At 38.1% G+C, this 23,051-nt stretch overlaps 2 protein-coding genes and 1 long non-coding RNA gene across 8 annotated transcripts; 2 read left to right on the top strand and 1 right to left on the bottom strand.

Annotated features, from left to right (window-relative positions):
- Window positions 1-2,730: 2,730 nt before the first annotated feature.
- On the bottom strand, window positions 2,731-4,156 carry LOC148877335 (uncharacterized). 2 transcript variants are annotated; one of them, XR_016113003.1, is made up of 3 exons: window positions 3,716-4,156; window positions 3,237-3,287; window positions 2,731-3,061 (listed from the first exon to the last, which is right to left on the bottom strand). It is a non-coding gene; the product is annotated as an uncharacterized LOC148877335 (long non-coding RNA). The 2 variants fall into 2 exon arrangements; XR_016113002.1 differs by lacking the exon at window positions 2,731-3,061 and having other exon boundaries at window positions 3,065-3,287; window positions 3,716-4,139.
- A 712-nt stretch (window positions 4,157-4,868) lies between these two features.
- LOC148877334 (Syntaxin/t-SNARE family protein) lies at window positions 4,869-13,203 on the top strand. Of its 3 annotated transcripts, none has more exons than XM_088985006.1 (5): window positions 4,869-5,344; window positions 5,465-5,579; window positions 5,663-6,301; window positions 6,423-6,606; window positions 12,602-13,203. In XM_088985006.1, the coding sequence occupies exons 1-5, from the start codon at window positions 5,268-5,270 to the stop codon at window positions 12,640-12,642; spliced, it is 1,056 nt and encodes a 351-aa protein (XP_088841132.1). In that variant the 5' UTR covers window positions 4,869-5,267; the 3' UTR covers window positions 12,643-13,203. The 3 variants fall into 3 exon arrangements, with proteins under 3 accessions (XP_088841132.1, XP_088841128.1, XP_088841126.1); XM_088985002.1 differs by lacking the exon at window positions 12,602-13,203 and adding an exon at window positions 8,309-8,721; XM_088985000.1 differs by lacking the exon at window positions 12,602-13,203 and adding an exon at window positions 8,306-8,721.
- Window positions 13,204-13,949: 746 nt separating this feature from the next.
- LOC148877333 (RING/U-box superfamily protein) lies at window positions 13,950-20,862 on the top strand. Of its 3 annotated transcripts, none has more exons than XM_088984996.1 (4): window positions 13,950-14,336; window positions 14,424-14,632; window positions 19,391-19,581; window positions 20,231-20,862. In XM_088984996.1, exons 2-4 carry the CDS (start codon window positions 14,438-14,440, stop codon window positions 20,685-20,687), a joined length of 843 nt encoding a protein of 280 aa, XP_088841122.1. In that variant the 5' UTR covers window positions 13,950-14,336; window positions 14,424-14,437; the 3' UTR covers window positions 20,688-20,862. The 3 variants fall into 3 exon arrangements, with proteins under 3 accessions (XP_088841122.1, XP_088841118.1, XP_088841114.1); XM_088984992.1 differs by having other exon boundaries at window positions 14,418-14,632; XM_088984988.1 differs by having other exon boundaries at window positions 14,305-14,632.
- The last annotated feature ends 2,189 nt before the right edge of the window (window positions 20,863-23,051 follow it).

Below are 23,051 nucleotides of genomic sequence, written 5' to 3'. Positions count from 1 at the left end.
AAAACATCTGAACCCATACACAATTGGGTGGATCAAGAAAAGAGACGGCGTACGAGTTGGCAACAGACAAGCATCGTTGGTATCAAGTATTTGACGTCGGTGACAAAGTTATGGCATTCCTAAAAAATGAAATGATTCCCGTGGAAAAATACAACAAGTTACAACCTCGAAAGTATGATCCATACAAAATTATGAAGAAAATCAACGATAATGCTTATGTCGTGGACCTACCAAATCATATGGGTATCTCTAAGACATTCAATGTTGCTAACCTTCATCGCTACCTACCGGGGGTGACACTTGCATATCCTAGTCATGACTCGGGGTCGAGTTACTTCCAAGTGGGGGAGAATGATGGAGGCCCATCTCACCATATGGGCGGCTGTTCATAGGATAAGGATAATTCAAGAATTCAAAATTATCCCATAATTCAAAAATTCAAGAATCCAAGACCCATCAAGAATTCAAGAATTCAAGATAATCCAAGAGTTCAAGATAATCCAAGATTCATACCAAGATTAGGATAACCCATGCATTGATAAGATCTAGGGAGATCGAACGATAAAGATCAAGCCCAAGAGTGTTTGATCCTATCGAGACAAAGATCAAGATCAAGAAGAGTTCGATCCTAGCAGATTAGAGATCTATCAAAATTGTTCTTTCCTACTTATTCTACAATTTCCAGATGTATTATAAATATTGTTATTTTCCAAGCTAATAAACAACTTCAGTTTTTCATCACCTTTTCTCTCTCCTCTAGAGATTTACGTTTAGCTTCGCTAGAAGTTGGTGTTCGCGCGATGCTTGCATAGCCAGCCCGGTTTTCATTGCTTATATGCTGCGTCAAATTGGATTGGATAGGGTCTTTATCCGTTCAATTATTAATTGGATCATTGATGCAAAGGTATTGAACCTCTAGAGTCTCTTGATATCTCTATATGAAAGTCCTGATAGTTATTCCTAAAGAACAAAAAAAAAAAAGCTACATAAATAAGCAAAAGATTCTCATTGATCCATCAAATACACTTGCAAAAGAAACCGAAAGGGAAAACTGCTTTCTTCAATTTGGTGTGTGAGTTGAAAACCATTCCTTCTAATTTAACGTGCAAATTTGCAAAACGATGTGGTCATCATCATAATTCTCAAGATATATTATAAATATATGATATAAATATATGTTGAAGCTCAGAGTTCCAAAACTCCCATCTTCAATTCTAGTGGTAGTATAGTATCAATATACTACCATCAACCGAGCTAGGTTACCTTTGAATGCAGGTATCTCAAGCAGCCGATGTCTCCCTCAATTGTCGAGGTGCCAAACCGAGGTCTCCCTCAGATGTTGAAGTGTCGAGCTAAGGTTTACCTAACAGGAAAGGTGTCAAGCTAAGGTCTCCCTTAGTTGACAAGGTGTCGTGCTAAGGTCCCCCTCAATTGTCGAGGTGCTGAGCCAAGATCTCCCTCAGTGACCAAGGTGTTGAGCCAAGGTCTCCCTCAGTGGTTGAGGTGTCGTCTAGCTCGATCTAGATTCGAATTAGAGACTTGAGCTCGGGCTCATAAATTCGAGCTCAACTCGGCTCAAACTTTACTACCTTCGATTACAGGTCCCCTAGCAGCCAAGATGCCGAGCTGAGGTCTCCCTCAGTTGGAGAGAGAATGACATTCTTGTAATTTATATGGGGGGAGAGAGAGAGAGAGAGAGAGAGAGAGAGAGAGAGAGAGAGAGAGAGAGATGTCATTCCTGTAATTTATAAGAAAAAGAGAAAGAGAGAGAGAGAATTGGTGGGAGAAAGAGTGGCATTCTTGTAATTTGAAAGAAAAAAAAAAGCAAAAGGTAGAAACCTGCTACCTTTGATTGCAGGTCTCTCAAGTAGCTGAGGTGCCAAACTGAGATCTCCCTCAGCTGCTGAAGTGTCGAGTTGAGGTTTCCCTAGTAGTTGATTTGTACACAGGGAGTGTATAAGACTCAGGCTACCTCCATATCCACTCTACAACAAGAGCCTTAAAGGAAAAGCCCAAGACAATAATAAATAATAAGTAAATAAAGCAAACAATACCTGTGGTATGCCATATAGACTCGGCATAGGGATTGATTTGTTTGGTTTTGGTAAGGCAAACTTCAGCCCTACCACCAAGATAAACTTATGTATAAGCCATGTCTCCATTTCCAAATATCCTTCTGTAACATAGTAGTTGACAAAAATAGCTATAGATGACCCAAAACAGAATAAAAATTTGTTGAAAATAAAAGATAGGAAGGCTGCAATAAAACACATATTTTGGATTTATAATTCTTTTATAGTCACCAAAAAAAGCATCACAACATAGAAAACAACTTCGTTGTCTACGGGTTTCTAGCTCTTAAGTTCAATTGAAACTCAAGTGCTACAAATTCAAAGGTATGGCCTTTCACAACAACAATGCAAACATAAGTAATGCATCTCTTTCATACATGCAAATCATAAAATGAAATACACAATAAATGGAATGAAATGTTGAAACTCTTTTAACAAATCATCTGAAACTTTAATGTTCCTAAAACCTTCAATAAGTAAGAGAACTGTTAGTGCTGGAAATAGAGAAACCAAATAGGTCCCAAATGCGTTAATGAGGGAGATTGTGCATCAAAGCAGAATTGTAAAAGGGAAGATTAGCAAGCATGCCTTGGTCTTGGTAAAACATTAAAAAGGGGATCTAAACCATCAAGAAGAGTAAATCACATGTTGCTCTTGAAAAATAACAGATGAGAATGCCACCAATCCCTTTTTGTGGTGAGGGTCCCACTCAACAAAGAATGCCAAATATATGTTTACATATCCTCCAAAAACCATTTTATAATGCCTATTTATAACCTAACATATTTGAAGTTTCACTGAAATTAGTGTGGTTCATAAAAAAAAAAGTCCAAAATCAATATAAATAATTATAAATGTGTTTAAATATAAATACACATGAAAACAACTTAATGCAGATTTACATCCAATGTCTTCCCCACAATTCCAGAAATGACCAGCCCTCTTCGTACATCAATTCCGGAAATGCTAGCATATGCAATCTGCAAGATCTATTTAGAGCAACTCCCTCAAGTTTATTAACACCAACCAAAATATAAGAAATAGAAATTCAACATAAAGGAAAGGCCTGATGCTTGAGCACCAAATTTACATCCAAATAGACCATTTAATATGCAAACAGAAAGCAAAACATAGGCTGGGTTTTCGTTTCCAGGGAACCAATACCTGAATACCATTGGGCAGTAGTCCTTCCAATCATAAAATGCACTCCAATATCTTGCACCAGACAAAAGCACGTTGTATTAGAAAAAGAAAACAAATGAAAATGGCTTGTTAAAGAGAGCCATGTTGAGTCATTAAGATAATGAGCAAGTTTCTTGTGAAATAAGAAAAATATCTCTAGGATTCTGACAAGAAAAAAATAAAAGATTTTCAAGCAGAGCATAATAGTCATTAATGAGTAATGAGAAAGATAAAAACAATGTAGAGAAGAATGAGTATTTCTTGTACCTTAATTTAATATATAGAAAATAAGCAAGATAAAAACAAAAACCCTAAGAATCAATCACTAATAACAGGGAAGTCTATTTATCCTTTTTACATATGTACTGTGTTTTGATACAACCAGCACCTCGTCTTCCTGAGGACTGCTTGGGATCAACCTTAGGACTCTCGGAGATTCCAAGATTCTGTGAAGAAGCTACCTTGTGGTGGAAATTAGATGCTTTGTAGGGTTCGGAGGTGGAGTCAATAGAAGGTTCTTTCAGTACTAATCAGCCTCTCTAATTTGACAATCTCATCTTTCACAACTTCTACGCAGAGACCACTGATCCACTGACCTTGATACCTATCCCATAGCCTTAGAAATTGCAACTGGATGTTAGCGTACAAAGACAGAGAGGATTCTAGGGTTTTCCCCGAAACAAAGAAAGAGGGACATTGGGTTTTCACTCAATACAGAGATAGAACTCAGGAGAGTGAGAGATGGGGGAGGGGGAGGGCGAGGGGAGAGAGATATCCCTCGTTAGGGGTTCTTTCCCTCAGGACTTGGTGGGACGGTAGGAGACGTACTGATGGCCAACTACACGCGGATCAAAATTTCAAAATCAAAGTGGGTAGACGCAGTCCTTCAAAAAGAATGGAGGTCGTACTCAAAATTCTTACCTGTGGACAAAACATCTGGACCTCACACGTAATTACGTTGGTGAATTAGGCGGCCAATTGCATGTAACACGTGTCCTCTGTGTTTGCTGATAATGCTTTATTCATTCGTTGGCTGCGGTGGATGGTGGAACTGGATCCCTTGCAAGCAGCCCAGGTCCAATGTCCAAAGTCGTCCTTCTCTTTATGAGTTTATGATGTTCGGTCCAGATCGAACATCTTTCCGACTTGACTTGCGTTGGGCCACCAACTGGAATCCTTTTTATCCAATTTGACTTGCCTTTGCGGTGGCTGCCTTATGATAATAATACATCAGCCTTTTTTTTAGTGAAAATAATAATACATCACCTTGAGCTTCCAGCATTTAGCAGAAACACATCAGTAAAATTACCTTTGTACCCCCAAGAAAAAATTGCAGTAAAACCACCAAATAGTGGGAGTGGTCTCAGTGAATCCAATCCATTCTATGAACTTTCACTCATCTCATTTTCAAAAGAAGGGAAAGCTACTTTTCATGGTCGATATTGCAACCACGTTACCCATGTTACTGTGAGGACTTGTATGATTTTCTTAAATGAGTGACGTGGCTTTGCTATCTACAGTCAAAAGGAGCATTTCCTCCTTTTAGTTTTAATTTTAAAGGAAGCGAAAGATTTTTCAAATTTTACATAATGCTACAAGAAACAAGTCTACAACATGCTATACTACTAATCTGCTTTTATTCCTTCCTTGTCTGCGTCAAAACTCAAAACAAAACCTGGCCGTTGGTGGTCGTGACCCCCTGATCCCATGGTCTAGATGATTCTTCGTTCATGAAAGCTAGATCAAAGCTGCTGCTCCTGCTCGTTTATCTCAAAATCTTCTCTTTCTTTAATCATCGCCCCGTTCCTTAGAAACGCGGAAAACCCTCTTTCTCTTTGTTCCTACGCTACTCATTTATTACTACTATCTTCTCCATCGACTGCCTGCAGATTTCCGGCAGAGTTTTTCATAGTAGCAGATAAAAGCTTATAATTTTTGTAGTCTTTCTGACGAAGCATCTATTTATTTATTTATAAAACATTATTATTCGAAGGGAGATTTCTCAGATTTCTGATGGCTTCGAATTTCGACCGGTGGGAGAAGGATCCTTTCTTCTCCGCCGCAGAGGAAGTTCAGGAATCCGCTGACAGGTAGCAGAACTTATAAATTTGGTATTGGGCTTTTAGTTGGCTCTTATTACTTTTTTATTTCTACGATTTCTTCTGCTATTCTTTTTTTGTTTTTCGTTCTAATTTTTCTTCTATTTGAAGGATGGAATCCGCATATAGAACCTGGATCCACGAAACGAAGGAAGCTTCTGGCATGTGTGACTCGGATGAGCTTCGAAGGGATCTACATACAGCCCTTGGCACAGCAAAATGGCAGGTGAATTCCCTATTCCATGGTCTAATTTTTCAAATCAGGGTTTTCGAACGGTCAATTTGATTATTAGATGTCTTTAATGCTAGCTTGAGGAGTTTGAACGAGCGGTGAGATCGAGCTATCGGCATAGCTCGGCCCAGGATGCAAGAACCAGGCATCGCCAATTCATTGCTGCAATCGAGAGTAAGATTGCTACAGTTGAAAATTCGTTAAAGGAATTTGTCCATGCAGAAGGCAAGTCGTTACCTTGGGTGAGTTTGGATGAAGGAGAACGGGATGAGCTTGCGTTGTTTCTATCATCTCCATCTTCACATGGAGACAGGATCCCTGCTACGATCCCTGGCAGGGATGAAGAAGAAGGTGCTCCACCAGGTGTGCGTGGAGAATCACTGTCTGATTGTTCCAAAAATTGGAACCATTCCGCCGATTGTGGCTCACAAGAGACTAAAGACGATAGGTTGCATGGGCATTGGAGAACAACAAGTGCTAGTGCCGACATTGGGTTATGGAAGATTGCAATTGATCACGAAGACTTCCAAAATAGTTCTTTTGATAGACCGCCTGATTTACCCCCTCCTAAGGTGCTTAGTTTCTCTGGGTTCCTAAGGACAATGGAACCTCTCTCCAAACTTAAGTGGACCAAAAATGGTTTTAGGAAATGGAATTGTGGGGATCGTTATCAAGCAGAAGGTACTCCCCTCTTGCGGTCTGATCAGTTGGGTCGGGTAAGAAATTTTAGAAATGCTGTTATCACATTTGACAATTAGAACTGCAAGTACTCATTTGTTTCATGCTTAATTGGCTTTGGATACTTATAATTCTTTTCCTTGCTTTCTTTTCCCAAAGGGAATTAATGCGTGCTATGAGAGAAGCAAGAGCTGCATTGATGGCTATGATGATTCATATGATAAACAACTCTATGGTTGCTTTGGAGCTGTCCAGAGACAACTACAGCGGTCTCAATATCAGATACAATATGGTCGGCCTATTCAACTGATCATCTGGGTTGCTCTGGCCCTATTCTTGATTGGTGAGTTTAACTGGACTCTAACCACTGTTTAATCAATTAAAGGGGCGTTTGCCGAAATATTTGAAAAAAAATATATAATCATGCATATTAATGAACAGCCCAAGAGTTCTTTTTCCTGTTGTCTAAATTCCATTTCCAAAATGATTTCAGACTTTTTCTACTTGAACCACATTGCTACATTTTTTTATTTTCCTCAAAATGTCACCTTAACTTCTGTTGATTCTAGGTTGAGTGATTCAGCTATGTTTGGCATGCTTTCAGTGGATTGATTTTTATGAATTTTGTGATTCTAAGAACCATATTGTAGTTTGAATGTGAAAATTGCTGGAACTAGTTCTTTTTTCTCCTCTGGGCTTCTAAGAATTGATTCTCTGGAGATAGAAAATTTAGCTTCAAAAAAAAAAATTTATTTATCAAAACTCATTCTTTAAGTAGTTATTCATTGGAGCAAAATATTAACCCAACATAGCCTGCTGATCAAAACACACACACAAAAAAAAAAGAATCAATTATAAGCTAAAGGGTTGAAATCATTTGCTATTAATTCCTATGCTTAGTGTGTGATTTGTTGATTTTTTATAATTTTATAATTTAAATTTGAGGTGCCCATAATTTAACAATTGATATGATATTGAACAGAGTGGAATGGCAGTGTAGCCGACCCTACATAGTTAGGGAAAGAAATAAATATCTGATAGAAATAAACTGGTCTTCTTAGGAACTTCCCATAAATATCTGATAGAAATAAATTTGAGAAACATACATGGATATACTTTTTTGAAACTGCAGTTGCACAGTTCTTTTTTTCAGTGGGTTGTGATAGAAAATTGAATATTTTATATTTAAGTCTATGATTTGTAAAACAACGGAACTTTCCATAAATGTCTGATAGAAAATTTAATATTTTACCTTTCAAAAAAGCATTTCCTTTTTCAGTGGGTAGTGATAATGTTTTCTTAGTTTGAATTTCAAATGCTATTGGGATTTTAAAGTGAATGAAGGAAGGATGCAATTTATATCTGGATTGGTGATTTAGTTTTGTTTGATTATGAAATTGACTTGGATAGCTTAAAAGGAAGTTCAACTTAGGATAGGGGAATCATGGGTCAAGGGTCTTGCAGGCCATGTGCAATTATAAGTCAAACAATTTACTCATATTTGAGAGAAGAAAATATTTATTCTATTTAATTGGCAATTTGGATGGATAGGGGTGATAGGGTAACAAAGTAAGTAAAGTTGGAAAAGGTATTTCTTGTTAATTCTATCTTTCTAACCCCCAAGGAAGGAAAGAAAGGAGAAAGAAGCTGTTGTTAACAATAGGTTGAAGATGATTCAATCAACTGATCCTACACCTGATCCTGCCTTGTGAATATGATGGGGCATCTGAGAGTGGTGAGTGATAAATAAAACCTTAAACCAGAAACAAAAGAGATGAAAGAGACAATCATATTCTAATGGCTGCTTGGGTTTATTTATTTTTAATCTTGCTTCTATTTTAGCCTGATTGAGGTCATATATTGAAAGAATGGGGTCATATGACCTTTTCCATATGTATGATATTGTTCAGTGATATTTTCCCAACCACCAACCCTGCTAATAATGTTGAATTCACCCTGATTGTCGTTTCTATTAGAAAGTGGAGGATATTATTTGTTTCCTTTAATAAATTAATCAGTTCAATTATTTTTTGATTGCCCAGAAGTGTGTTTGAAGTGTAGAGGTGTATCTGGTGTGTTCTATGTGACCAGCACATTCCAATGAGAATAAGTGCCTGTTTGAGAGGGCTTTCCCCTAATGGTTCGTGGCGTTGCAACTTGCAAGGTGGGACCTTCCCGGACAGTCTATAATCAATATTTAGCGGAAAACCTGGAAAGCCTAATTTTTCTGTCTTTCAGCCCCCAAAAAAAGGCTTTCAGTTGAAGCTCCTTTCAGTGGCTTCTCCAAAGCACTCGAAAGCTTCAGCCCTCCCAAACGGGCCTTCATCTTTATAAGGAAAAATCTATAGGATAGTTTTAAAACCAAAATTGCTGTATGGACAGAGTTCTAGGCAATCAAGAAAATGCTAGTGACAAATAAATTTGGAGACCCAACCTGAATGGCAGTTTTTCCATTAAATCAGCCTACAATGAAACTTGCATAATGAATGGCAATAACCCAGGAAATTGGAATGGTTCCAAAAAAGTGTGGGGTATGAAAACCCTTCCAAAGTACGAATATTTCTTATTCTTGCTTCTCAACCTAAAGCTGCCCACACAGAAAATGCTAATTTTGAGAGGGCTGAATATTGATGGTTCTTTTGTGATGTGTGGAGAGTAAGAAGACATAGACCACATTTTTATAATTTACCCTATTGCTAAACAAGTGTGGGATATTGCTAAAGACTCACTCCGGATTCCCAATGACATCAACAGTAATATTTGTGATTGGTGGAATCTCATCTCGAGTAATAATGAAATGGATCCGGGTGGCTCCTATAGAAAGGAGAAATTTGTGGTCCTTTTGCAACTTTGGAAGAATTGCAATGAATGTGTTTTAAAAATAGGAGGTTGCCACCCTCTATTATCATTGAAAGAGCTTATAATACGTTTTTGGATATCCAAGGGGTGAATGGTGGAAATCAAAGTAGTTTGATAAAGAAGGAAGTTGTTCCTTTAGATGGAATAGTCCTGATTTTGAGGCTATTAAAATTAATTTTGGTGCCTCGTGTATTAATGGGGACTGCTCAGTTGTTTGTGTTTCCAAGGATCACCTGGGTCATATTTTGGATTTCAAGGCTTACAAACTAGGTAAAACTACAATTAATGTAGCTGAAGCGTGGGCTGTATGGGAGGTCCACAATCTTGGTCTTAACTTTCCTAACAGGTACATCATCATCGAAGGTGATTCGAAGCTAGTATTGATAGTCTAAAAAGGATTTTCAGCCCCCCGTGGAGAGTGCGTCCAATTATTGAAGAGTGCAGAGCTTTAAGGGAGAGATTAGAGGGAATAATTGAGTATCAGCACATCTACAGAGAAGGAAATATTGCTGCAGACTGGCTAGTTAACCATGCTCACACCAACGAAGCATCTTTCAGCTCCATTCTTAGGCCTCTAAGTGTAATCACTTGTTTTGATTTCTGGGGACGTGCTCCCTCGGATTCTGGTTCTATAAAAAAAAATCAAGAAAAAACGTGTTACATAGAATGAGAATAGTTGAGGTGAGGATGCTGAGATAAATGAGCAAGACTAGAAAGGACAGAATCACGAGTGTACTAGAGAGGGCTTGGGAGTAGCTCCAATTAGTGAAAAGATGATAGAAAGTCAACTAAGATGTTTTGTCATGTGCGTAGATTCACCAATGGGAAAGAGTGCATTTATGCAAGCAGAAGGTTCTAAAAGAATGAAATGACATTTTATCTAAGCAGTGAACAGAGTGGAATGACACAATAATATTCATGTAGCCAACCTGTTATAATTCGGACAAAGCTTATTTAAATCTATTTGGACTAAGAAGGTTCTAAAAAAGAGCAAGGAATGCCAAAGTAAAAGCGGAAAAGTACGGATAGGCTCAATGCAGATTTCTGAATTTTATTACAAACCTATAAACATTTAAAATGTCAAATACCCTCATTCTATTCCCCAATGTTTGCCTGTAAATTGGCATTAATTCTAAACTGACATTTACCCTAATTGTACTTTGGGCCTAAAAATTCTGACCCTTGAAAAATGATTCAAGGATTTATAATCTGAAACAAAACATGTCTCTTGACAGAGCGAGCACGATGGTGGGACAGGATTTGTGTAACCGACCTTAATGGTCGGGGTTCAAGCTAATTTGAGTTGTATATTTCCATTGGTTAACAAAATACAGAAAATTTGTGTGTAACCGACCTTAATGGTCGGGGCTCAAGCTAATAGATAAAAAGATTGAGATCAAGGTACCATTTCTTGTGCAATAGAAAAATCTTAGAGCTGATTAGCATGAGAACATGGATTTTGGGTCTGGTAATGGCCACCTAATGCCAAAAATGCTGGGGACGGATCCTTCCCAAGATCCTGAAAAGTTAACTGGGACTAGCATTGCGTAACAACCCTGGAAATCAGCAGATAAAAGGAACATGACTTCGATTTATTTATTTACTTTTGGGGGGGGGGATTTTACATTTTTAAGCATTAGAGATTAAGTCGTCTGTTTCAATAAGCACAAATAAATAAACCAAGAAGGTTGTTACTTTATCTTGATGATTCTCTTAATTAATTAAGAGCTGGTTAAGTATATGCAAACATCTAGAAATAAGAAAATGACGCTGTCAGAAACATGCTATAGTTTTCAAGGCGCAAGGCGCTAAAGTGAGATTAGGAAACAGGGGGAGGGGTGGCTTGTCTTCTGGTTGCTTTGGTGATGGATTTTCTTTTGAATAAATACATGAATCTTAGGGTAGTTTCCTAAGTTCCGCAGCAAGCAGCAACCATAGAAAATCAGCATATTAATGAAAGAAAGAAAAGAAATTTCAGAGAACAAAAGGGCTGAGCCCCTATTTTTGTATTAGGAAAAAAAGAAAAGAAAGGATGGAAGCAGGAGAATTTTTTTTTTTAAGTTAACTGATGGAATGTTAACGGAGGGGAGTCTTTGTTGGAATCGAAAAGTTTAAGGGGTGTAATTGTCACTATCCCCAAAATATAGGTAATAATTTAAAATTTACCATAAAAATAAAGTAGCATCTTAATTTTATCTCACAAACTGAATAGTTAGTTTAATAATGTCCGTTAGGGGTGTTCACGATCCGGTTTAGTGTGGTTTAGAGAAGATTTGAGACAACCAGTAAATTACGGTTTGAAAATTTCTCAAACCAAACCAAACCAAACCGTTTTGGCGTAGAAATTAAACCAAACCAAACTATTATTACGGTTCTTTGATATGGCTTAGGAAACTTTGGACCATTCTTTGATTCCATTGGAAAGCTCAAATAACTCTTAAAAATTAAAACTTAAAACTTTATTTTATTATAAAATAAATGAGTTTATTATAAATTTATAAATTTATACACTTGGTTTAGATATATTATATTATATATAATATTTATACATCATAATTTATATAATTATATATGTATGTTTATAGATATTTGTGTTATATATAATTTTGGCTTATGGTTTATGGTTTGGTTCGATTTATAAATTCCAAGAAACCAAACTGAAACCGCAAACCATAATTTAGCAAAATATATAATCGAATCAAACCACTTTCATGTACAGGTCGAACCAAACTGCAAAAACCAATCAACCAAACACTGAACACCCCTAGTGTTTATTTTATTATTACAATCTAGAAAAATTAAGAAAAAGTAAATAATAGTACCATGCACAAAGTATCTTGACGATTAAGCAAGGTCACCCTCCATGGGCGTTCTGTCACCTAGACATCGCCTTCACAACTATGAAACAGGTATAATTCAGAAATTGGGGTATCCTTGGTACATAAACATCGCCTTGACAACTATGATGCAGGCATGTTTCAGAAATTGGAGTATCCTTGTCACAGAGTTCCCTGATATCTGGGGTAACTTGCATAGAGAAGCATCAATGTACCTGGTCCAGTAAACTGTAATCAGCAGTCAGCACCTATATAACTCAGATTATACAATTGGTAATTGGTGATGATCTTCGTTTCGAATACTCTTTCTACTGATCGTGATGTATCCTGAAAAGCTAATAGGTGGGACCTTAACAAAGTAATAAACCAACATGCAGTGAATGAACTTAAATCAGTCCACAAGCTGGAGACAGCGTTTACCAATTAATGATTTTTGCAAAGAAATATAGTCTGTAAACCTCCCGAGTATTTCGAGAGGCCCAAAGTATAGGAAGTTGTTAGATCTATTTTTAACTATTTAAAATAGCTTCTTGTATTCAAGTATTGAAGTGAACATAAAACTAGGTTGGTGTTTTTAATTACTCTAATCATAATCTTTGTTTTGTTTAATTTGAGCTTATAATGTTCTGTTTATGTTTACAGCTTTAGTTGCTTTGAGTGCAATCTGTGGCAGTAGTAGTTGAACATTCTTTTCCTGATGGCCAATGGAGGTTTACACTTGTTTTCATGCATGCAATTTCATGTTCACACTTGCTTGAAAGAATCTTTGGATAAGGCAAGTTATTGGAAACGTGTTAATGTGGCCTTCATTTATATTGAGCAAATGAGACAAGGGACAGTAGTACTCGAACAGTGATCTTGGGCCAAAGATTGTTGTCTTTCTTGTGCTTGGCAGATGTGTAACTTGAGCTTTTTGCTGGAAGAAGCACTTGTGCACTATGATGAACCAAGCATGTAAATTTTTTTTCACTTTTTTATGTTTTGATTTTCATTTATTTTTTCTTTTGTACTTTGTATCATTATCATCACAACATGGTAAAACCTAGAAGGGAAGGCATAGAGTTGGCTACAAGTAGTTTATTCAGATTTCAGAAAAATGGTAGAGGAGAAATACTTTTCTCGATGCAATTTGACAAATCTTGGGAACTCATCACTCAAGCATGTAATCTTCACTGTATGCTTTGTATGATGATACCTTTGATTTTTCTAATATTATAATGATGGCGGTAGGCGGTCCTTAGTTATGTTGTTTATTGTCATTTATTATTTAAAAGTAGGATCCGCCTTTTTTTTTTTTGTCTCTTTGATCGGTAGTTCTCATTGGTGTGTAAATACAAAAATGATCGGTATAAATGCAAATATGTTTGATCGAAGAAAATGTAAAGTTGGATTAGTTTTATAATAATAATTTTGTATTCTTGCTCAATGATTTTTAATTCTGATATGTTAAATGTATAAACATGAATCTTAAGATTAGAATATATTCTTTTGATATATTCTAATTGTACTTTTAATTAAGACATTTAATTTGTCATTAAATATTATTTAAGTCAAATAACTTGTTAAAAAATCATAAACTAAAGGTAACATGCTTCAAACCCTAGCCATTTACTTATGATAATAATTAATTAACCATTGGATGGGTATTCATGTTATAATATCGTTCCTAAGCCTTGTTGGATAATAATTAAAATTCATAAAGTTTTCCTTCCTAAGCCTAAGTGAATAAATAAGATTTCTCGTGTTATAATATCGTTGAAGCCTTGTTGGACCTTGGTCCAAACATGTTACATGTACGTGGTATTGGCTCAACCCAAGCCCGATTTATCCATTGGATGGGTTGGGCTAGATTAACTCGCTCAAACCAGATCCAATCCCCGAGTCCAAGGTTGTGAACGCTGTCTCTAGTCTATAGACCATAATAAGGTCAAAGTCCACAGAAACTGTTGCGAAGATTCATATTAAAGACTTGAGATGAGAGAATTCAATTGACACTCACGGTTTCCGGTTTCGTTATCCATCCAATTCCAGATCCAGTTCCATCTATTGGTCAAGACTTGTAAAAGACTTAAAAGAGGAGAGAGGATAGTGATATCTGCACGTTCACGCGAAACGGCAGTCTCATCTCATCATATTCTTGCTTGCTGCGTTGCTTACATCAACTTTTCTTTGGGTCCGACGTGTCCTTACGGCCTCAACTTTGCGTTTCTGTTCTCCACCGCTTCAAATTGAATTTTCAATTCATCGTTCACTCTTCTTCTTCTTCTTCTTTTTTAAATTAACTTTTCCCACCTTACTAACTCTATTCTCAATTTTGAACTCTCCCTCCCTTCTATCCGTCTGTCCCGACTTGTTCGGTTCGTTGGTTGCTCTGAAGGTGGCTCCTAATCTTCGCCCTTCGTTTTTCCCATTTTCATTTTCTGAAAATAATATTATGCTGATTCTGTGGTGCCGGTAGGAGCAGAGAAGGGATTTTGCATGACGAGTGCTTCGGAGTTTTTCTATGTCCGTAGGTCTCGCGCAGGCCGAAATACCACTGAATTAGGGCTCTTTTCCGCTACCGATCGAAATCTCCACCAGAACCGTCGCCATACTTACCAACGCAGCGACGACTGCGATCCGTTACGGCGATCTTCGCATGTCAGGCATCTCTGTTCTCCTGGATTTCATACGGTCAGATAAACTAATTTCTCTAATTTTCTTTTCTTTTCCTTTTCTTGTTCTATGTATCAATGGTCTTTTTCTTTTACATGTAATACGGAATATATTATCTTTTTATTTGAATGCGAAAACCCTAGATTAAATGAGATTTCTTTATTTTAAGATTAAAAACGTTCTTTGTGTCCTCTTCACATGATAAAACTTTCATCATTTTTCTAGTTCTTTGGGGTTAAGAAAGCAACGCGTCCATTATTGTAGAATGACTTGTAGCAGCTAATAGCCATCTTATGAACCTTGCCCTTCTTGTGGTGCTGTCAGCAACATATTTTGTATCTCTGACTGAATTTAAGAAGCCCACTTCATTAATTAAAAGAAAAGAAGGATTATGGATACAAGAGGGGAGATAAAATATCTTAGCTCCCCAAAAACTGAATACAAAGAGAAAAAAATTAAAGACTAGCCCAAAAAACAGACTCCCTATTCACCCCTTGCTTGACCAGCCCATCAGCAAATGAGTTGGCACTCTTTTTCACTCAACTGTATTGTATCTCAATGTCCCTATATAACCACAAGAACTGCTTCTTTAAATTGTTATAGTTCCACAATCCGCTGTCTTCTTTCTTCAGCTAGCTAACCACCACCTTCGAATCACCTTTCAGGATCAAGCAACTGATATTTAATTTCTTTGCTCTACAAACTATTTAATTCCTTTGCTCTACAAATTCCTTCAAGCGCAGCAAGGATCTCAGTCCTAAGAGAGTCACCTTCTCCAATAGGGCCAGAGAACAAAGCAATAACAATCCCTTCCTCATTCCTAAAGACTCCTCTAATCCCTGATGGCCCTGGGTTCCCTAAGCTATTGCCATCAAAATTCAACTTTATAACACCCAATTGGGGGGGGGGGGGGGGACCAAGAGGGACAAAGAGTCCTCTTGCACCTAGCAGTGGAAGCAATCTCTTTCCAATTTCTTTGTAAGTCATCCATAGGAAAGTCTAAAAACAACTCTAAAGATTTTAACCAGTGGATAGCCCTTAGAAGGAATAGGTCTAACAGTTCTTCCAGGGTTCCTTCCTTGTCTGAAAAAATATGTGAGTTTCTTTCTTCCCACACACGGCTGCCCTAATACTCCTCCACGTAGTCTTCCCTCGCTTCTTAGGCCATTGGAAAAAAGAGGGAGAGAACAAACTTTGAATACTCTCAGGCGGATTCCAAGAACACCCAAAGCGGGAGATAACCCACTCCCACACAGTTTTAGCAACCTTACAAGAGACCATGAGGTGATATCCGGATTCCCTATCAGCTTTACAAAGAGCACATCTATTAGGAAGTAGACAATAATTGGGTCTCTTTCTCTGGCGTAGGTCAAATGTGTTTATTCTTTCCAGGAACATTTCCCAACAAAAAAAACCAACCCAAGGAGGAATAGCCGGAAATGACAACTCAAAAGGGCTTGCTCTCATATTCGTTGCTCCATCTCCTTAAATTTAATGGCTTCAGTTTGTCAACCATTTCTCTTTCCAGATACATTTCTTGCTGTCATTTAAATGCATTTTTTTCCTTAATACTTTGGTGAGTGTGCAATAATTCATAAGTAAATGAAGTACCATGAAAGGTCTAGTTCTTGACTTATGTTCAACTCAACGTAATTAATCCTAATCCAGACTATTCTGGAATAGGAACTTCTATGAACTGAGTTCTTCTATTGGCCAAATAAGACATCAGTTTGATCAAATTGTGATGCCATGGATTGTTCATCAGTGGTATGTTCTGTTGGAACTATTCCTCATAAAAGGTCCAAATTCAATAAACATTAGCTCTATAAAACAAAATCTAAGAATTGAAATTTAATCATCAGATGAGGTTTAGTGAATCAGTTTAGCACTTGTAGTGATTTGGAATTAATGCACTAATGAAAGTTCTAAATAGAAACTTCTATCTAGGTCACAGCTTGGCTCTAACTGAAAATTTGTCATGATTTTGATATTTCCAATTGGAATATAAAAATAATTTTAATTGGAATGTTAAGTATCATTTGGTTAAACACTTTGCTACTTTGAAATGCTTAACAGACTTTAATTGGAATGTTAAGGGTTAACAGACTGTATTTTTTATAGTAAAAAGAAAAATTCTATTAAAACAGAAGAAAAGATTGCATTCTGAGGGGGTGTCAAGGTAATGCCATGGGATGGATTAATCAAACAAAACCTAAACAACAATCTAGACTTACAAATCCAATGCAATATGGAATCCTCATCCACAATCCAAGCTATTATCTTGGAAAGAAAATTGGAAAGACCAACACCCATACTGCCACTGACTTGCCACTGAATGCCACCACTTCTCAATGGATCAGTGCAAATTCACAAACAACCTTCTTATCCTTCTTTCCAATTAATGCGTCATCCAGTAAGGGTGAAGCAACTCCACACAATCTTGACCAACCAACTTCCTTTATGCAAAGGCCAAGAAGAAAAAAAGCATGAAAGTTTGATTTCACCACTCTGCTGCCAAAACCCCAAATTTCGAGTTTTTATCTTGCCACAAACCTTTCTATCTTCGACTCCTGTATCACCCCTACCTCTGATTTAATGTGTCTTATTACACACCTCACCATTAACCACAGCCCTTCAACTAGACTTCCTCAACCCCTTTATAACCAACTCGGAAAATTCATCTCCCATCCTTGATCTCTCTACCCCACTCAACTCCTCTGGACAGTGAACACCAAAACCCCTCATTCTTCCCTCTCAAAAATTTCTTCTTGCATTTATCTGTAGGAACCTATGTGTAGCTCCAATAGGTGATAAAATGAGAAACAGTAGACTAAGATGGTTTAGGCATGTGCATAGAAGACCACCAATTGCACCAGTTAAGAAGTGATTTATTACACATTGAAAGGGCTAGAAGAGCTCGGGGTAGACCAAAAAGGACACGGGTAGAAATAGTAAGAAATTATTTAAGCACTAATAATTTAACAGTGGATTTGGCTTTTAAAGGGATTGGCAAAACAGGATTCATGTAGCTGACCCTATATAGTTGGGATAAGGCTTGGATGATGATGATGATGATGATGGCTTCTCCCACATCCCAAATCTCACCCCCTCAATTAATTTCTTTTTTTTTCCATCTCTCTTACTTTTTTTCAAAATGTTCAAAGGCTTTCCTTGCAAAGCCTTCACCTCCCCAAAAGAACAGACCAAGTGCTTTTCCCATTGCCACCACCCTCTCCAACCTTGGAATTTGCAATTTCTAAGGCCCCTTCACCACCCTTCCCCTTTGTCTCTTCCTTATCCCCCCTTTCAACCTCACCAATCTCTGCACCTTCTCATCAGCAGCACCTTCAGACAAATTCAGCAAGAATCTTATCTTTTTTCTATTATAAACTCTGTTATGAAGATTATGCCCTTTCGTCCCATTAGAATTCTTCCAGTTTGCTTCAACTCCCCTCACCCCCCTCCCCTTCTCCCACCTCACTTCCTTGCTAGATTCATTCCAACCCTCAGTACGAGGCATAGGATCTGGACTTACCGCATTACTAAGAAGACCGGTTTCAGCAATGTCGCTTGTGTCACCCAATCCCTTCTCTGAATTAACCTCCTCAACTATCTTTGTCACAACCTCCACCCCACTCGCCAAGATGCCATTGAGAGATGCATGATGTTCATTGCGAAAGCTGCGATCACCTTTCCTTTTCTCCCTTTTCTTCAGCACTGTCTTCTTCTTCCTACCTCTCTACAAACCCAAACCCATTTCTCCTCGACACTATTCCTACCACTAATTGAATCCTTTGCCCCAAAAGATTTTTTCTCCACTCTTAGTAACTTACCCCTCCCTCTTAAAACCCTCAACTTCTTCCATCAGCCGTTTCCTTTCAAATCTTTGCTTTGTTTTTCTTCTTGAAATGGTCCCCACTCAGGCCTCTCGACTCCCTATTACCCACTACTGCTTGTTCCCCTTCTATCGAAATCTTCTCATTGGACTTTTGATCTGCTCTCTCACTGCCCTCACCCCTGACGTGTCCCTCTTGATGTAATTCCAATTCAAAATTTTCCTTCGAACTTCTTACTTTACCCTTCGAACATGCCACCTCATCATCATCCACCTTCGATTGACTCTTCATCTCCCTACCTCCTCCGTTCTGCAACTCTGGTTCTTTTCACTATCCCCCCCCCCAGCTTATCCAAATCAACCTCTTCACCAGGCTCTTTCATGTTTGCCCTCAAGAAAGTCCCGTCTTCTTGTTCTAAAATTAATCTCCACTTCCACAAATATTCTAGTCATGTCCATCCTTTCCCAAATCCTATCCCTATCATCATAATTTAGGAACTTCCTGCCACACCACCCTTCTTCTTGCTTCCCTAATTTCTGCTGCTTCTGGGAACCACCAACTTAACCGAAGGTTGTATTATCTCACCTTCGATATCTTTATCTCCATAATCCTCTCTGCTCCTCTACTATAGAACAAAATGAACAGAAGCAGCCCACCATTTAACTTCCTCACACCCATCAGACAATCCTTCCCCCATTCAAGAGATGCCCATGCTTCAACCTTCCCAACTTCAGGATCCATCCCCAAAAACCTCCCTACTAGGCTAGCGTGCAGCACCTGCATCCTCATATCCATCTTCCCAACTCTCCTCACATCAACACACACCACTGCCTCCTGCATCCTCTCATCCATCAACAAATGAAATCATGAGCACGATATATCTCTGGTTTCTTATGAGACGGTTACTACTACCCTCACCATTGGCATTTTGTATCCTCAGGGGCGGGAAGCTTCTAGGATCAACCATGGTGGTAGCCAATCTGGTACAGGCAACAGCACTGGTACAGAAACTTCAAGTAGAAGAACCGACAGATTGAGATTCTCTAGTGGCAACAGACTTCCTGGAGCTGTAATACAGGCAAGGGAAAGACTCCTTGAGAGATTGAGAGGTGTATCTCTTTCTGGAAACAGGTTAAAACTCATGTCCATGCATTCATGTGGATTTGCTAAGATGTTTCACGAAGTTCTGTTTTATATCTCTTGCAACTTTGACATAAAATGCCATTTTTTTTCAACTTCGAGTTAACTTTGTGTTAGCTGAGAAAACAGGTTACTCATTTATAAAAAAGAAAAAGAAAAAAAGGGAAACAGGTATACTCACTTGCTCAGTATAAAATCTGTTGCCCATGTAGATCAACCACTTGCTGTTCAGCAAGAATGGTGGCGTTAGAGATGACATTGCTAGCCAATTACAGTGTAGGTGTAAGTAGTTATTGTCATCCATATACGTAATATCAGTACAACTCTGATGGCATCGTTTATTTTTTATTTTTTTGTTCATTTTCTTCCTGATTGATTCATAGATGTTAAACGAAATCGGATTTGGTCCTCACAGTCCCTTGCAACTGTGAGCTGTGCACTGGGAATATCTCCCATTGAAAAAAATACACCAAGTATGGAGATGTTCCCAATGCACGGTTGCGGTTGCAAATGGCTGAGGACCAAATCCGATCTCATGTTAAATGTGTCCTTCTTGGTTTACATGTATGTAGACTCTTAGGTATCAGTTCAGGTGAAGACCTGTTTCTTCTAATTTTTGTTTTTGGGACTCTAATTCTAGGCAAAGCAGGGGCGGGTCAACACCAAGCATTTCTTGGGATGAATTTGCATCCAGCGATGACTGGGATACTGAAATTCCAAGGGAATGGTTACCAGGCAGTGCCTCACTTGGTGGACCAACTGCTCAAGTGGACGCATTGTCATCCACGCAAGGCATGAACCAGAAGAAGCCAGCAGGACTCAGCCGAGAGGAGGTTGACTGTTTGCACAGGGAGATCTTCAGCTATACTGGCAAAGGCCCATTGGATGCAACGCTAAGGCCAACAAATGAGTGTAGCATATGCCTGGACAGGTTTCAAGGAGGAGACTGGTTAATTAGCCTACCCTGTGAGCATAGGTTTCACTCGGCGTGCTTAGATCCCTGGGTGCAAATTTGTGGGGATTGCCCATACTGTCGAACGGCAATTGTTGTAGGTCATCACCAAATGGGGATCAAGAAACCATTAAATCCTCACTGAGATGGTTTTGTAACTTAGTTTTTGTATCAATTCGGGTCTCTTTTAGTGGGAGAGATAGGACAGTTTAAGGAAATTTACTAAAGTTTGTTGTCGATATGAAGGACATATATTTGTGTTTTGTCTGCAAGAAGTGGAAATAACGGTGGTGATATATTTGGCATCGATGCTGACAAAATGGTGTTACTGATATGTGGGTTGGAAGTACCATTTTTTAAGATGGTTTTTTTTTTTTTTCGGAAACGTTGTTGTCACTAGGACGTTTTTTGATATCAGTGCTCTATAACTGTTTTCAGCATTGGTATTTATTATAGGAAGTTTATATTAATGTCACATCATGTTCTCGTTCGCAGCAAAATCTGGTGTTCTAAATCACAATTTTTCAATTTTCAAGGCATGATAGAATATCATTTTTTATAAAAAACGGTTTCATACATATTAGCGTTTTTTAGAACACTGTTTTTTCTAACATGGTGCTGATGTATTACTGTTGTGCATTGTTGTCTCGTTCTGCATATGCATATGCATATGCAATTGGATCAAAATCAATACTACCATCGTGAATTCATGATTATTAGTTTTATATATCTATCTTTTCGTAATATATATGTCTCGCAAAAATATGATACTGGAAGAATTTTGATAAATAACAATGAGTCTGATAGGGAATTTAGAGGATTTTCGTTGTTTTTGAAAGAATAAGGTGCTGTTTGGTAGTTTTTTTAAAGTATTTTCATGCTTTCGAAAATATGAAAGGATGAAGAATACATGTTCACGAAAAGCATTAACTCGCTTTCCATACTTAAGTATTTTTTGGTCCCAAAATAATTAAGACTTTTTTAAAGCATGCATCAACTACATATGTGATATTTAAATTTTTGTCACATGTTAGTTAAATCGGAGCTCATGCTGAAATTATTAATTCTCTTTCATTAGTGTCCTCCACACCGCATGTTAATCTGATTTCAAAATAATTTATTCGTTTTTTTTATAAATAACAAATATTCCATAAACCGTTTTTGGTTGGACTTGTGGGTCTGAAGTGTACTTGTACAAAGTCAAAAACTAAAACTCAAAAACGTTAACAAGGATGGAAGAGTTAATTAAGTAAGAAGCAACGCCACGTATATCATAAGTTCCTAAGTTTTTACCACCTGTCTATGACATCTAACAAGATTTATTGATATTTGAAAAGTGTGGAAAACAGACAGCACACCCGCACAAAAAACGTGCTAGTGTTATAATGTGGTGAAGATACGCGAATAGGATTTCTGGGGCGACAAGTGTAGAACTCGTGGCACTATTGTAAGAGATGAAAGAGTACTTCTATAAAGAATTATAGATATAAGATTCAATGGAAAAGATCTTCCAGGTATCAATATCATACCTTTCCGCAATCTATATTTGAGAGAGAGAGAGAGAAAATGTCGAGGAGCGAAGAGCAGACAGTGCGCAAGACGGAAAGCGCAGAAGAAGAGAAGGACAAGTCCCCAGGAGGAGAGGAGCTGCCTGTGGAAAGCAGCCCTTACGTGAATTATTCAGACTTGGAGGACTACAAACGGCGAGGCTATGGTACGGAGGGCCACCAAGAACCGAAGCCGGGACGGGGTGCAGGCGCTACCGATGCTCCCACCCTTTCTGGCAGTGGTCTCTCCGAACGCAAGGTGGCAGCAATCCATGATGTCAATATCATTAATGGTAACCAAGGCGTTCCATGAATGAACGAACGAATGTGTGTGTGTGAGAGAGAGAGAGAGAGAGGTGGTATGGGGGGTGGACCAAATTCTACGATTGTATTTGCCTCTCTGGCTCTCTGCTATTTGGTAAAATGTACAATAATAAATAACTAATTAAGCTCTTCTTATTGATTTAATTAATGCATCGGTGATGATCTTTCATCTTATTTCCCCTTGGTCTCGTGTCTGTTGACTGTTGTCTCGCCGCTTGCCGGAACAGTATTGCATACTTCTGGCAGCTTAGGCTCATCGTACATACGCCTTCATATATAAGCTCAACAACACAAACTGTTAAAAATAAAAAAGGTTTATGGGCGACCAAATGAATTGAACAAGCGAACACCAAGCGCTCTCAGGTAAAAAAGGCCAGTGGCACTGCCACCTCCATAATCCCAAAAATACCACTTGTTTGGCTTGGCCATTCTGATCTCAAACAGAGGTAATTAAAATAGAGATGCAATAGGGAGACAAGGTCGGTGACGTAAGGAGGATACAATAAGTAAAGAAGAGAAGATAAGGAAAGAAGAGAAGATAAGGAAAGAAGAGAAGATATAATAAATAGAGGTAATTATAATAGAGATACAATACGGAGAGAAGGTCGATAAGGAAAGAATATATATCTATCTCCTTC

The sequence above is a fragment of the Nelumbo lutea genome, chromosome 1 (assembly GCF_056320005.1).
Source record: "Nelumbo lutea isolate HS-2025 chromosome 1, American lotus-T2T, whole genome shotgun sequence".
In the NCBI taxonomy this organism is placed as follows: Eukaryota; Viridiplantae; Streptophyta; class Magnoliopsida; order Proteales; family Nelumbonaceae; genus Nelumbo; species Nelumbo lutea.
This window is presented reverse-complemented; position numbering and strand designations above follow the sequence as displayed.